Raw genomic sequence first — 15422 nt, forward strand, 5'->3', positions numbered from 1 at the left:
TAGATTGTAGTCTTTCAGTGGGTCAATTATATGGAATGTGAATTCTCTCTTCAATGAAATTGTTAAAAATAATTCCTGCAAGGTTTTGTTGTAGACATAGGCAAGCTTATTTTAACAGTTATATGGTAAGGCAAAGCCCTAAAGTAGCTCAAACAACCTTAACAAAGAAGAATCATGTGGGACAAAACACTCTACTTGATGTGAAAGCTCAGCATGTACCTACAGTCATCAAGATAGTGTGGTTTTGATGGAGGTGCAGACATTCAGGTCGATGAAATGGAGCAGAGAGTCCAGAAATAGCTCCACTCAGATATACTCAACTTCTGCAAAGATACAAAAATAATTCAGTGGCATGAGACTAGCTTTTCAACAAATGGTGTTGTAACAACTAGACATGCATACACAAAAAAATGAATTTCACAACTTATCCAAAAAATAAGTAAAACTGGATCATAGATTTATATTTAAAACATTAATATTAATTAAACTTAAAAAAAAATAGATGAAGACTTTGGTACCTAGGGCTAGGCAAAAAGTTCTGAGGCTGACACCAAAACTAAAGTCCAAAAAGGAAAAACTAGTAGGTCGGAACTCATTAAAATGAAAACTCTTGCTCTGTGAAAGGCCCTGTGCAGAGGGTGGAAAGACAAGTTAAAGACTTTGAGATAGTATTTGCAAGCCATATATCCAACAACAGACGTACTTAGGATATATGAAGACCTCTCAAAATGCAACAATTAAAAATAATCCAATCAAAAAATGGGCAAAAGCATAAACATACATCTCACTGAAGAAGATATACAGATGGTGAACAAGTGCATGAGAGAATGTTTACCATCATTAACCATTATAAAAGTGAAAATTAACACTGCAACAAGATTTAAGTACAACATATATCAAATCAACCAAAATGAAATATAGTGACAACAATAAATGCTGGCAAGGATGCAGAGAAACTGAATCACTCATACTTGCTGGGAATGCAAAATAGTCTAACCCCTCTGGAAAATATTTTGGTCATTTCTTATGAAACCCAACATACAATTACCATCCAAACCAGCAATTAATTGTACTCTTGGACATTTATCCCAGAGAAATGAAAAGTTAGGTCCACACAGAAACCTGTACACGAATGTTCAGGGCACCTTTTTTTATAGTGGCCAAGCACTGGAATCAGTCCTGATGTCCTTCCTTGAGCAAGTGGTTAAACAAATTGTGGTACATCCATACAGTGGAGTATTATACAGCAATAAAGAGGAGCAAACTATGGACACAATAGCTTGGATGAAGCTCCAATTATGCTTAGTGAAAAATCTATCTCAAAAGCTTCCATACCATATGATTCCACTTATAAAACACTTTGAAATGACATCATTTTTTAAAAATGGAGGACAGTTTAGTGGTTTCCAGGGGTTAGGGACCTGGATGAGAGAGAGCAATGGATGGGTGTGACTATAGATGGGCAATAGCATGGACCTCTGTGATGATGAAAATGTTCTATATCTTGTCTGTGGTGAGATCCATTAATCTCCATAGGTGACTAAATTGTATAGAACTAATTATACACATGCAAATGAGCTGAAGTAAAACTTGAGAACTTTGAGTATGATCAATGCGCTGTACCAATGTCAGTGTCCAGGTTGTAGTGCTGTAGTTTTGCAGAATGTTACCACTAGGGGAAACTGGGCAGAGGGTAAGAGGAAGCTCTCTAAAGTATTTCTTACAACTGCATGTCAATCTACAATTACCTCAATGAAAATTTCAGTGACAAATAATACATCAAGCCTAATCCTATAATCCAGGACAATCATGATGATGAGTCCCATGATGGTACCCCTACGGTCTTGGCCCACCCACTTCTCCAGGCCATATCTCCAGAGGTCTTCTTTCTTCTGCTCACACCCATTCTCTCTTCTCACAGTTAGAGCTGGGTCTTGCCTTTATTTCAAAACACTCTCCTGCACTTTCATCCACGTGGAAGTTGAATGGCAGCACAGTTGTTCTTCCTCCTGAGATGCATTCATTGTCCACATCACCCTAGCCCAGCAGGGCTCCTTGGCACAAGGGGACATGCACGACAGAGGAGCCGCAGAGCTCGGGGCAGGCAGCTGTATCTGCTTGGGGCACATTCCCACAATCGGATTTTCAGAGCGTGATCTCTCTGGTGCTTAGAACCCAGAGCAGAACCCCCAGCAAACAACAGATGAATATTTGAATATTTTCATCATTCCCTAAAGTTGAAAAGAAATATTTGCCTGAGGGAGGAATAGGAATCTGAAATTCTGTTTTGTATTTGTTGTTGTTGTTTGTTTGCTTCAAAAAAGAGTGTCCCTGGCTAGAAGCCTCTTAGAGGGGAACACACACTCCCCAAGGGCAACTCTGAGTCCCTCAGCTGTGCACAGGCCATTCAAAGACATTTTGTTTGTCTTAATTTTTTTCTGGACCTCATGTTAAAGAAACAAATGGAAGCACCAATAAGAGCACCAGCATAGAGAGATCTAGCCAGGAACCAGGGCTGGCAGCAAAGGGGTGGCTTCAGGGGATTTCTTCACCACCATCACCATCACCAAGCACTTCAAAGAAGCATATAATCTAACTGAAATAAATTTAGTCTCAGAATCAGCCCCTGTCTCCTGCCTGTTGCCCTCCGAAGCCCCATCAGTGTGGAAATTCTGGTGCCCAGGCCTCCGTCGCCAGCCACCCCACTCTCCCCCGCCACCCACAGAGGCAGCCAGATGGGATCCTTTCCTGCGCACCTGAATAGGTGGCCCAGGAGCAGTGCGCAAGTCCCACCTGCCAAGGGTACTCTTTGCACTTGGTGAGCTGGAGGTTCGGGGTGAATCTCACTACAAATTGCTGAGGCAACGTCTGCCCTGAACAAACAGAGATCAACGTTTGAGTTTTAAAACAAATGAAAAGCTTGAGGCTATTTTTTTCCCCCAAAACGGGAAACGACTATAAATATGCAGTGTGCTCCATGTGAAAAGGGCCCCTTCACAAAATCCAGAGCGCTTTCCCTCCCAGCTCCCCTCTCCAGGGCAACATCATTTTGCAGGGAATGGGCCTCCCCAGAGTCCATTTTTGTTTAGCTGGCAACCAGACGGAGACTCGGACCTGGGTATAATTGCTGACCTAGAAACTCACAGAAGAATTGAGGCCAAAGTTTAAAATGCTTTATTATTGTCTGGGGGGAAAGCAGGGAAGTGGGGAGAGAGAGAGAGAGAGAGAGAGAGAGAGAGAGAGAGAGAGAGAGAGAGAGAGAGAGAGAGAGTGTACACACGTGCATCATTGTCACATCTAGAGAAACAGCTCTGCTAACTCAGTTTTATTCTCTACCTCTTAAGAAAAAAGTCCCTGGTTAATGTGTTTCAAGGAAAACTTTTACATCATTTTTCAATGGATGAATCCCTGTTCTACTGCATGTAAATTCTGAAATCTGTTGTACTGAGCATCACATTTCTCTCAGGACACATGCACACATACACGCACAGCTTTTCCAACTTAGCATATTAAAGGCCTTTAAGCAGCTTCTGTAATTGTGCCTTCCACGCTCTGTGCCTTTGTTCTTCCAGTCCTTTGTTCTCCTGCCAGCTCCTGAGCTCAGGGGGCTGCCTCCATGGGCCCTGAGCCTGCAGAATCCAGGGCTCTGGGGCCACAGCTGGCTAGTTGTGCTGACAAAGCAGAAAGGCAGCACCCTTGAGGAGTGCAAGTTCACGGGGGCTGCGGGCCTGGCCACTGTGGCCACCACAGATCAGTGATGTCAGGGAGGGCCGTGTGGGCCTTCAGAGGCTCCAGCACCCAGAGAGCTGCTTTCCCTGTGTTTGTGCAGCCGGGGCACCTGCAGGAGCTGAGCCTGCCCGCCTCTGATGAGCCCAGAGGCCTAGTTTCCAGCCACTAATAAGGTGTCCAAGTTGTGACCCGCCTTTTGGCCCTGTCCACCCTACAGTTTTCAAGGCTGGTTAGCACTTGCTAATGTTAAAAAAAAAAATTACATGACCTGATTGTTGTCTAGCAGCTCAAAAAACATGTATGTGGAGAATTACGCCCTAGACTACACCCTTTGCTTGGAAAAGGCTTGAAAAGCAGGTCCCGCTTCTAGGCTCCTAAAGACTCAGTGGTCAGTGCATCCCTCATTTCCCTCATTCACTGTGTCCAGAGAGACACCCTGACAATGCAGTGTCTGCGGGGAAGCTGGACTTCCACCTACTGGGTTTTGCCTCAAGAAGGTGAATGTGGATGAAAGAGTTCAGCCCTCCCAAAGGTGCCCCACAGGTCATCATTTTGCAATTAAATTGTTCATAAAATCTAATGGGCCAGGATATAGTTCAGCAGGATAAAAGCAACCCCAACAAAGAAAATGACGAATCCTCAACACTCAGCAAAACAGTTTTAAATATAAGGTGGTTCTTTTCCATCTGAGTTGTCCTTATTGTGTGCATTATTTTTTATATATAGCTTACAAGACAGAAGAGTGGAACAGGCACTAGAGATGAGGTCCTGAGCTCTACAGATCCTCTTTTCCCATAATGTAAAATGGGGATAAGAATGAATTATTACCTGCCTACCGAACGGATTGTGAGAATTAAGGGAAATCAAGTCAAGCACTTAGCAGTGAGGAAGTGCTCAGTATATTTTAGTGATTAGTATTAGTAGCATGAACAAAACTATATTAAATAAAGCTTTTTGCAATCACAACACATGCCCTTACATGAATACATATATTTACTATTATAACTTCAGATACAAAAATATTCCTCAAGCTAAGGGTGTCTTCTAATCAGACCAACATAATTGATTCATCGGCCTTGAGTAAGAATTGAAATTGGAGCCCTTGATGATTGGAAGATGAAGTACCTTTGCTCTGTAATCCGACACTAAGCCTATATGGCACATGAGGTAGGTTTTATTACATTTTTAACCTCTTACCTTTGTAATTGCTCCAAGTTGCACTGCTGTTAGATTGCTAATCATGATGCTAAATGATGTAAATGAGTGTCTAGATTAATGACAAATGATGTCAAAACCTGAGGATGTGAATGCAAACTGTAGCTGGATTAAAAGGAAGTCAAATGCGAAAGCATATTAATCTAACACTGCATTTGAAAGATTTTATTGAAAAAAAAGATGAATTGTGTGGCCTAACAGCATGTCTCAGTCCTCCTGAAGCTGGACCTCACTTTACCCAAGTCAATCATAAAAACTAATAAAGGTGAAATGTGGTTCTCACGCTGAGTCTACCCTGCACTGAGCAAAGGGGACAGTGCACAGGGCCCCAGGAGGCCTCCCTCTACGCTCTCTGCTGAGGCCAGGAAGAGGCTTCTAAGCATCGCGGCAGCCAGTGTGTTAACCAAGGCTGTAGGCCCTGGAAACTGGGAAGTCTTAGGGGTCATCAATTCCCAACCTCTCCCTTTATAGGGGTGGAAAGTTGAGGCCCTCAAAGCTCAAGCAATGTGTTTAAAGCCACATAGCAAGCTAGGGGCAGAGCTAGACAAGGACTGTGCTGTGGGAATTCACAGCCTTCTTCCTTCCCTGGACCTTCTCTATCTTGTTCCATTCATAGCTGATCCTTTCTGGCACCTCCTAACTTCATTCCCTTCTCCCTGTGGTTAAATCCTAACACCCTGGGCCAGGCCTGGGCTGGGCTACATGCAGCAGGAGCTGAAGGGACAGCTTACAAGGGACACAAGTGACCTCACTCAGCCAACTCGCCTCAGAGCCCCTCCAGCACCACGGGCTTCAGCCTCTTTCTCTGTCATCACCATGCGGCTCCATTAAAGCGTGTCAGGCCTCAGAGAATGGTGGGAGAAGACCTCCTTTTGGACTGGAAGCCCTTCCTTCACAGGCCAGCTCTAGATGTTTGGTGTGGTTTTCTTAATGCCCTATTTTAGCAATGACTGTGCTTTTGATCAGAAGTAAAAAATGTCCCAAAGGATTGAATCAGAACCATTTGCGGGAAATGACACAGGGGCAGTGACCCCCAGAACACAAGGCCATCCTGCCTGGCACCCTGAGAGCTGGAACTGTCACCCCCAATGCTGCTTTGGCCTCCTCACCCCCACCGTCCCTCCTCCTGTGGGTGGACCCGGTGGGGAAGGGAGTGTGTCGGCGGGGCACCCATCTACCACATCTCATTTCTAGCCCAGCCCAGCCTTGCCGGCAAATTAAATCTCAGCCAGGTCCTGCAGGTCCATTCGGCGGAGTCGACAGATCCTCTGGATGCTGAGGCCCCTGACACGGGCCTCCGTGGATCCCCTCCTGCCGGAAGGCTGGCCGCTGGCAGCAGTTCTCCGCTCCCCCGCACTGCGGTCTGGCTCTGACACTGCCTCCTGCTCTCCGTGAAAACATGCGTACCTGTAAGCATCTCTGCTGGCTTGGGGCCCCTCGGACTAGATAATATTTAAATAAATAGATAGGATCCTACATGCTGCCCTATGCCGTGAAGGATGGACGTGAATCAGGGCATTCCAAAGGCGGGGGAGGACCCCGCGCCGGCCCTGTTAACAAGCCAGCTGCCATTGGCTGGGTGGAGATGGGTGCTTTCACAATAGATGCCCCAGCACTCCACAGAGCTGACAGGTTTTCTCTTTTCTGTCATTGTTTCAATGCACAAAATCCCCTAATTATATGATTCGAAAATAACACAGCGCACAATCCCATGGGATTCTGTCCCCTTGTCCGCCACACACAGCCCTCCATGTGGCAAGGAGTTCCCTGCCGATGCGCCCTGTGACTGAGGAGGGCGCTCACTCTCCTGTTCATAGCTAGTTGAATTAAACTTATATTCCACACTGAACACATGGAAAAACTTGGGAGTTTCACTTACAAATTCAGAGTAATTGAGAGTATTGCTGTCTACTGATGGGCTTCCAAGCAACTGCAGTCCGGGCTGGGGGAGAGGAGGCAGCAGTAAGGTGGGGGCTTCCTGGGCATTCCTTTGTCTCAGAAACCAGACCTTTAGCCTCCAGATTCCTGCTTCTGAGTGTCCAAAGGAATGTCCCATGTAAATTGCTGTCACCATGGAGTTTCATAAGTGCTGTCCAAGTACGGAGTCGTGGTAAGTACCGACCAAAGGGGGAGAACTAACCACACGTGACTCAACACCTCAGCTCATCAAGCTGCCAAGTTATAGGCTTGTAAACTGTTGGACTAACAGGAGGCAGGGGGTGGGCCCCTGCCGTATGTTCCCTTGACACCCTATCCTTCAGCCGTCATAATCCTCACTCAATGTCTCTGCAATTGTTTGTGAATTATTCTTTCTCCTCCAAAGGCTATAACCTCAGAGAACAGACCTTGCCTGCCACAATCACAGTTACATCAACCAGGAACTAGGAGCCATGCAACAATATTTGATGAATGAATGAATGAGACATGGGTGATGGATGGATGGATGGATGGAACCAAATACATTCACACCATGGTCTTGCTTTCATTTTCCAAAGAAAATATGTGAGGCGTAACATGCTAACGCACAATGGAGAATTGTAGAGATTGTGCTCCCCCCAGTTTAGTTGAAGAAAGCCTTACAAGTGACCTTTAGGACATCTCTTAAAGGCTGATGACCACATGAGTTTATTTAAATTATTTTCTATCACCCCTTAATTCAGTGAACTGACATTTCTGAATTTTCTTCTGTCTCCCTTCAATCTAGGTTATATTCATTGTTTGATTTACTGTTTGTTGTTTTTGTTGAAAAAATGTCCCAAAATCTGTGTGGCAATGGGCTGGGGAGAAACTCTGTGGTTGACCAGACCTAGCCAAGACATCGCTGAAATACGACAAATAGAATTCCAGCCGTTTCAGAGTTCTCACCTTTGGCCTTGCATAACCCCCCAGTCCATCATGCTACGAGGGGGATATACATCTCTCCCTCCAGGTTGAACACATCCCACATCCTGAAACCCTCTTGCCACTGAGTAGTGTAAAGGGCCTTTCTTGTGGTGATAACAGCTCTTGTTGAAAGACCAAAAGGGTGGCTTTCTAGTGGTTTTGTATCCAGACTCTGATTCTTTCTGCCCTGTGTTGAAATTGAGTATTATGTGGAAACATCGATCAGATGGTTGTCAAGGATTCTGCCCAGTTTTCCATGACTTGGGTTGGACAATGGGAGACACAAGCCTTGAGAAGAGAGCTCCTGGAGCTTTGGAGAGTCTGGGAGGGAATGCAGGCCTCCCTGTGGGAGATGAAGGCATTTTCCTCCATTTTCCCTCCAGCCCTCACCTCCCAGGCCTTCCCTGCCTTGCAGATTGTTGACTCACTTCCAGAAGCAAAGCGTTAATCTGCTGCCTTCCTCTTCTCTTTGTAAATTTACGTAGATTTGAAACAATCAGATAGGAGGACTGTGTTGACTTGGAGCAGACAGAACAGCCCCAGCTCTGAGGACAGTGGGGTGACCAGGAAGGAGATGCTGCCTCCATCAATGCACATGCCCTGTGCAGGGTGAGGGTCTCAGGCTCCCAGGTCCTCAAAGGCCCACAGTTAAAGGGGAACATGCCACACTGTACAAATAGGACTGAATCTGTTCTCCGTGACAGACGAATGTCTCCAATGTAGCATATGAATTCAAGAGGTGTGGTGAAGCAGAGCTTACATATTACTGTGCATTCTCAGTTCCCCTGTTCTGTGAAGATGCTCTGCGACATCCATTGACTCAGAGGATATAATCATTTCTGAATCAATAATTTTAAAAGCCCCAAATCAGGAAGCAGAAGACTTTATTTCCATGATTGGTTTTTCTCTTTTCACAGGAGCAAGATCTACCCATGACAGCACGATATCCTTGCTTCTAAAGGGAATAAACCTTTAAAAATAAATACTTGGCTGTCCCAGTTACAGAAATTGATTTTTTTAAAATTTCAAGCAGGTGATAATCGCCAGCTGTGGATAGAAATTTGGAAGAGGCTTTTGAAATAAGTTATACCCCATGCAAATAACCCTGCTGTGAAAGAAACTTCATTCCTGCACTCAGAAACAGGTGGCTTACTAAAATTATTTTTCTGTTATCTGTTCTGTCACAGTGGAGACGTCATTGCTTTTGAAAAATCGACTAATTATAACAGCATTAGCCAAGAAAAAAAAACAATGGGTATTGAATAAAATAGACTGACTATGATAGGCCCTGCGATCATCAGTAATTGTTTAATTTGATGCAATTATTTTCCTGTGCCTTATGTTTTTATTATACGTAGCACTTCACCATTCACCCACTTGACCAGGATTGCTGGGTGTCCCCTGTACCCCAGCCACACACTTGGGCTGGGACAGATGCAGTCCTTATCCTCAAGAAGCATGCTATTTTGCTGCATATCAGCTGCTTAACTGTGCTTCTTTTGCTGTAATTAAAGAGGGTGATAGGTTATTGGAAATACATTTATGTGAATGCATCTCTGTATTACAGTTACAGCTCTTTGAATTAGGACACCAGAACTATTAATGACTCATTGATGATGCCAGAGGTTCAATTTTACTTAAGTTGGCCAAGATGACATGATAGCACTTTGATACCATCTTGTTGACAAGTGCCACTGAATGGACAACCTTCTTAAAAAACCTGTTTTGTGACCAGCACTCTTGAGGGCTGAATGGGGTATGAAGGAAAAGTAAAAACAAACAAATGTGCTCCCTGTACTTAGAATTCAGTTTCATATTTGGGGAGCTAAGAGAGACATGGAACAAATAGTGTAGTGTTGAATGGGTAGGGAGGGCTGTAGGTGGTCTGGGAACTCCCAAGTGGGAGGAAGGGATAAAGGTTGTGGTGCGCCCGAGGAATCAGGGAGGGCTTCAAGGAAGAGGTAGCCTGTGTTTGTTTCCTATAGCTGCTGTAACAAATTAGCACAAATTCAGTGGCTTAAAACAACACAGACTTATTATCTTGCAGTTCTGGAGGCCATGGGCCTGACCCGTTTCTCACCAGGCTAAGATCAAAGTGTTGACAGGGCTTCATTCCTTCTGTGGGATTTGAGGGAGAATCCACTCCTTGCCTTTTCCAGCTGCCGAGGCTGTCCGTGTTCCTTGGCTCATGGCCCCTTCCACAGTCTTCAGAGCCAGCAAAAGCAGGCTGAGTCCTTCTCATGTTTCCATCTCTCTGGTTCTCTCAGCTAGGAAAGGTTCTGTGCTTCGAAGGACCCTTGTGATTACACTGGGGCCACGTGGATGATCCAGGATCGACCTTGAGGATGATCCCCATCTCAAGGCCCTTAACCCCAACCCCAGCTGTAAAGTCCCTTTTGCCATGTAAGGTTCCAGGGATTAGGATATAGACATCTTTAGGGACTATTTTTCTACCTGCCACACAGCCCTCAAGCTGGTCCTGGAGGGATCACCCAGGCCTCTTTTAGGAGGCATTCAGCTTGCATTCATGCTGGCAGGTGTGTGGGCAGTGAGGAGCTGGAGGTGAGGATGTTGCAGAGCAGGGGACTCTGGATGAAGTCCAGTTAGTGGACAGCTGATCAATGCCATGCTGAGGAACTTGGATTTCACCCGAGGCTTGACCATTGAGGCATCTTCAGGAGAAGGACAAGCTATGTTTGCTTTGGGGGCAGTAATTCTGGGAGCAGTGTTTTCAAGAATGCAGGAAAGACAAAAAGCATCTGGAAGAATTGAAAGAGTAACTCAGGGGAGGCAGATGGTGAGAGGAGAGGCAGATGATGACAGAAAGGGTCCCTATTGTATCTCCAGAGGCTGACATGCAGTATGTGGTCACTAAAGGTTGGTAGAATGATAATAATTCCAGTGACATTACTTGGATCTGTTGAAAATCCCAAACTGCATTTGATACACGTAGAAAATCTAAGTAGAATTTCTTAATTTTTTCTTTGTCTTTTTGCTAAATTATTTCTCCAGAGCAGGAACCCCTCTGAGTCTTTTCTCAATGCTTCTCCCACAGAGTCAGACTTTAGTAGTTCTGTATCATACTTTCATTTTAGATCGATTATATTGTGAAGAAAATATTTTAATTCATGATTTTTATAATGCCTTTTTCCTGAAAGATCAGTTCCTTTCACAGGAAAAGCCCTGAGCGAATTGACTTCAGGAGTGGGTGAATTTGCTTTTTATTATTAATTTTTGGAATAGCTTACTTTTACATAGTCTTTATAATAATTTATTAAATTTCCATGGTACTACATTTTCAGATGACTTCTGAACAGATGGAATTGTGGTGTGCTTGCCAGTTGAAATGTAGAGATTTTCGCAAAGTTAGACAAAGAGCAGTCTTCCTGGAACTGGCGTTAACCTGAACGTGCATAAGGCTCGCTTGGGAAGCTGATTAAAATGATAGATTTCTGGCCTCATCTGATTTACTAGGGCCCTGAGGACATGCAACTCTAGTTCCCCGAGGGATTCTGATGCGGGTGACTTCAGGAAACACTTGTGAAACCCTGCCTTTATTGATAGCAACATCAGGCGAACATTGATGAATACCAGAGCTCAGGATGTGCTGTGGGGAAAATAGAGGTAGCTCAGGGAGGATGTGGGAGGTAAGGGAGGTAAGGGAGACCAGCCCAGAGGTGGGACTGAACATTCCTCAGTTCTTCTCTAACAGAGCATTGACAGTCAGGCCAGTGAACTCCACGACATCGCTCCATTCTGGATGACCAGGCTGAGCTTCACCCACACCCACCTAACTACAAGGGCGATCCATCAGGTGTCTCCAGATGAAGCCAGTCTTTGAAAGTAGTAGGCAGGATAGATATTTTTACAAAGAAGATATGCAGATGGCCGACACACACGAAAAGATGCTCAGCATTACTAATCATCAGGGAAGTGCAAATCAAAACCACAGTGAGATACTACCTCACACCTGTCAGATTGGCTATAATCAAAAAAACAAAAAATAACAAGTGTTGGTGAGGATGTGAAGAATTGAGAACCCTTGTACACTGGTGGTGGGAATAGAAATTTGTACAGCCCCTATGGAAAACAGTATGGAGATTCAAAAAATTAAAAATAGCACCATAAGATCCAGCAATTTCACTCACTTTTGGGCATTTATCCAAAGAAATACGCACCCCTATGTTCACTGCAGCACTATTTACAATAGTCAAGATATGAAAACAATCTAAGTATCCATCAATAGATGAATAGATAAGAAGATATGTTACATATACACAATGAAATATTACTTGGCCATAAAAAATAATGAAATCTAGCAAATCTAGTAACAATAGGGATGGAGCTAGAGGATATTGCTCTAAGTAAAATGAGACAGAGTAAAAGCATAGATGATTTCCCTTATGTGTGGAATCTAAAAACCAAAGCAAAGCAGAAATAGACTCATAAATAAGAGAACAAGGGTTGTAGAAGTGTATTTGTGTCATTAAATTATTCCTAGGTAATATTTTTGCTGTCTGTGTGACATATGACCACAAGAATGATACATTTGGGTGATACATTCGATCCTAACTGCTTCCTGGTGACCACAGTCCATAGAGTCATAGAGGAAGGTTCGTATCATTTGCAATGAAATGAGGAACATTGTTGGGATCAGTAATGTATCCATAGATGTGGATAAAAGGTTACATAGAACATTGACTTATGACTATAATCTGATTACCATAAAGTTTATATGTGAGAAAATGCATTTTATTTTAAAGAAATAATTCATGTGTAAATGGTTTCTAGTGTGAAAATCATTCACCAGTAAAGACAGACCCAGCTGGATCCCCTTTGTCTGAATTCAGGAGATGTCCATTCTGGGAGCAAGAACTGGCAAAGAAGTACTCCTGCAAAATGGGAGGCTTGCACGTGGCAGGGGGACTGACTTGTCATACTTAGAATGCCTAGGGCAGTACATTTCTTCTTATTTTTGTCTGTGATCATTTGTACCAGATGGAATAACATCTGCCTTCTCCAGACCCATGAGCATAAATGCTCCCTCTTGGGCTTGGTGCAAGTCAAGAAATTTAGGTCTTCCCCTCAAGTCCTATAGAAAGGCTCCAGCTGGGATCACTTTGTCATCTTCTAGAGTGAGGGCCTCCCCGTGACAGAGCAGAGCAGAGAGATGTGGATTTTTAGAAACTGGGACTGGGGAATATGGGTTGGTGGGTTCATTTGGGATTTATCCAGGATTGGTGGCCATTACAGTGGCTGGTACAGACCCTGGAGTGACGACACTGAGATCGGAGCTACATCAATGTTAGGCCAATAACGCATTCACTACCCCACATAAATAAGAAACACTGCAGCCCCACGGAAGAGCTCAGCTACTGTTGTATTGGAACTGCAACACGAGCAGCCTGAGGCGTCAGAAAGGCCTCTGAGGATCATTCATTCTTGCAATGGGCTGCCAACTGAAATGATTTTCCCTGTCCTTCCTAGATGGCCCTTCTTGCGGATGGATACTGCAACTATTGCCAAGACATTTTACAAAATGTGAAGAATCAAGAACTTGAGAGGGTAGGGTTTTATCTATAAAATACAAGCATTTATGACTCATTATTAACCATTTATTTTAAAAGGACCCCCCCCTCAAGGGATGTCTAGTGGTAATTCATTGGACCAAAGTGCTTAGAATGCAGCTATATCACAGGTAGTGAGTTTTTGAAGGTGATATTTTTATTCAATTTAATCATTTGGAAATTTTCCAAGGTGCTAATGTGAATAACTTTACACTTGTATAATTCATATTACTTTTTTAGACCCTAATTCCACCTTATTTTGAATAAAGTATTGATAATATTATTCACCCCAGAATTTTCAATAATGCTAAAGAGGCTTTATATGATATACATGCTAACTGAGAAAGAGGCAAGACTTTGAAGGAGGGAGATTGGATTGTAATGATTGGATTTTATTCTAGAATTGGCTGTGGAAAATGTGAACACATCTTTTAACCATTCTGAATTTTATTTTTTGCAGTAGAAAGTGAAAATCCAGGCAAACAAGCATACACTCAAATGAAAGCTTTTTTGATGCTTTAGTGTTCTAGGTACTTCAACTCTAGGTGATAATATTCCTTCTGCTTAAGTACATTTAGTATGTAGACAGTGTAAAGCATTATAGTTAAGGAGAGACCCAGGATGTCTTCAGGATGGTCCCTTCCTACTAATGCAATGGTATAAATAACCGTCCACATAGGATATATAACATATTCCTTCTTTCCTTCATTTGCTCATCAAATATTAACTTAATTCCTAGCCTATTACTAGCACCAATTATGGAACTAGGAAGGTATTCTCCATAGACCTGAGAAGCTTAGAGTCTGGTACCAAAAGGAGCACAATAAGCCAATAAATATGATAAAATATGGCAAGTTCTAGAATAGCAGTTTGATTAGACTGTTCTGGGTGTCCAGGGGAAAAGCAACAGAGAACACTGGAGACTCTCCCCAGAGGAAGCCAGGCTGGAAAGCAACATTTCAACAGACAAAATGCAGCAGAAAAGAGCTTCCAGGTAGAACCAGTGGTGTAGGCAAAGGCAGGTGGATGTTCACAGGTCTTCTGGCTAGATTTTATTATCTCTTAAGATGAGAACCAGAGGCTAGGTGGGAAAGTAGGCTGGTGCTAAAAAGGGCCTCATGTGCCCCTGAAGAATTCTGATTATTGAGAAGGTGGGTGGGGGGGGGAGGGACACAAGGTTGCATATTGGAGCTGAGAGGGTGACAGGGTTTTGTCATAGTCACACTGAGACGTGATGAGGGTCAGATCTGGAGTAGTGACCATAACACCAGAGAGAAAGAGGACAAATTGGAGGAATAATCCTGAAGCAGATGCAACAGCACTTGATGGCCTTGGACGTGGGGGCTCAGGGAGTTAGCTGAGCGGGCCCGTGGTCGCTCTCTCATTCTCATCCGGCCCCACCGGCCCCACAGGGCCGTGCTCCGGGGTCACCAGCCTGAGGGTAGAAGCACTAACGGCTCCTGCTCACCCACTATTGCGGTGTTTGTTCAATATTTATGAGTCTCTTTGGAAACATCTTCTTTAAAACTAATGCTCCTCAAGCAGGATTTTAAGTCCGACTCACGGGCAGGTGACTCTGGAGCCGGCCCTCACTGCCTTGACAGCCTGCGTACGGGAAGGGCTCCCCGCCCAGAGTCATCGGCAGGGGCTGTAGGGCCTCAAAATAGCCGAGCCTGCAAAGATCCCAGAAAGGCAAGAGTCTTTATGAGCTGGTATCTCACATCGACTCAGTGACAGTTTGGAAAGTCAACATGGGTGAAAATAAAGTAAGGAAGCTGCCATATGTTCCTCAGCAAAAATTGTCCTCGTCGTTAAGGACGGCTCCTATGCAGAATCACACCCGTCCCCTTTGCTTACACAGTTCCCAGGGGAATTACACTTGATGTCAAGGAGGAGGCTTCTTTGATGACATACTGTTACACCTCTTCTGAGCTGAAAAATAATTGAAGTCAGTCAAGGAACATTTACTTTAAACTCTGGTCTAGGCCCCTGCAGCCATATCCTCATCCTATCATAAGCAACAGGAGC

General features: G+C 44.1%; 1 protein-coding gene across 1 annotated transcript in view; it reads left to right on the top strand.

The window, feature by feature from the left end:
* RFX8 (regulatory factor X8) overlaps positions 1–15422 on the top strand; it is a 51293-nt gene that overhangs the window by 17650 nt on the left and 18221 nt on the right. The window contains 2 exon segments of the mRNA XM_057496928.1: positions 12619–12741; positions 13315–13368. Coding sequence (XP_057352911.1) covers positions 12619–12741; positions 13315–13368 — 177 coding nt within the window.

The sequence above is a fragment of the Manis pentadactyla genome, chromosome 2 (assembly GCF_030020395.1).
Source record: "Manis pentadactyla isolate mManPen7 chromosome 2, mManPen7.hap1, whole genome shotgun sequence".
Classification (NCBI taxonomy): Eukaryota; Metazoa; Chordata; class Mammalia; order Pholidota; family Manidae; genus Manis; species Manis pentadactyla.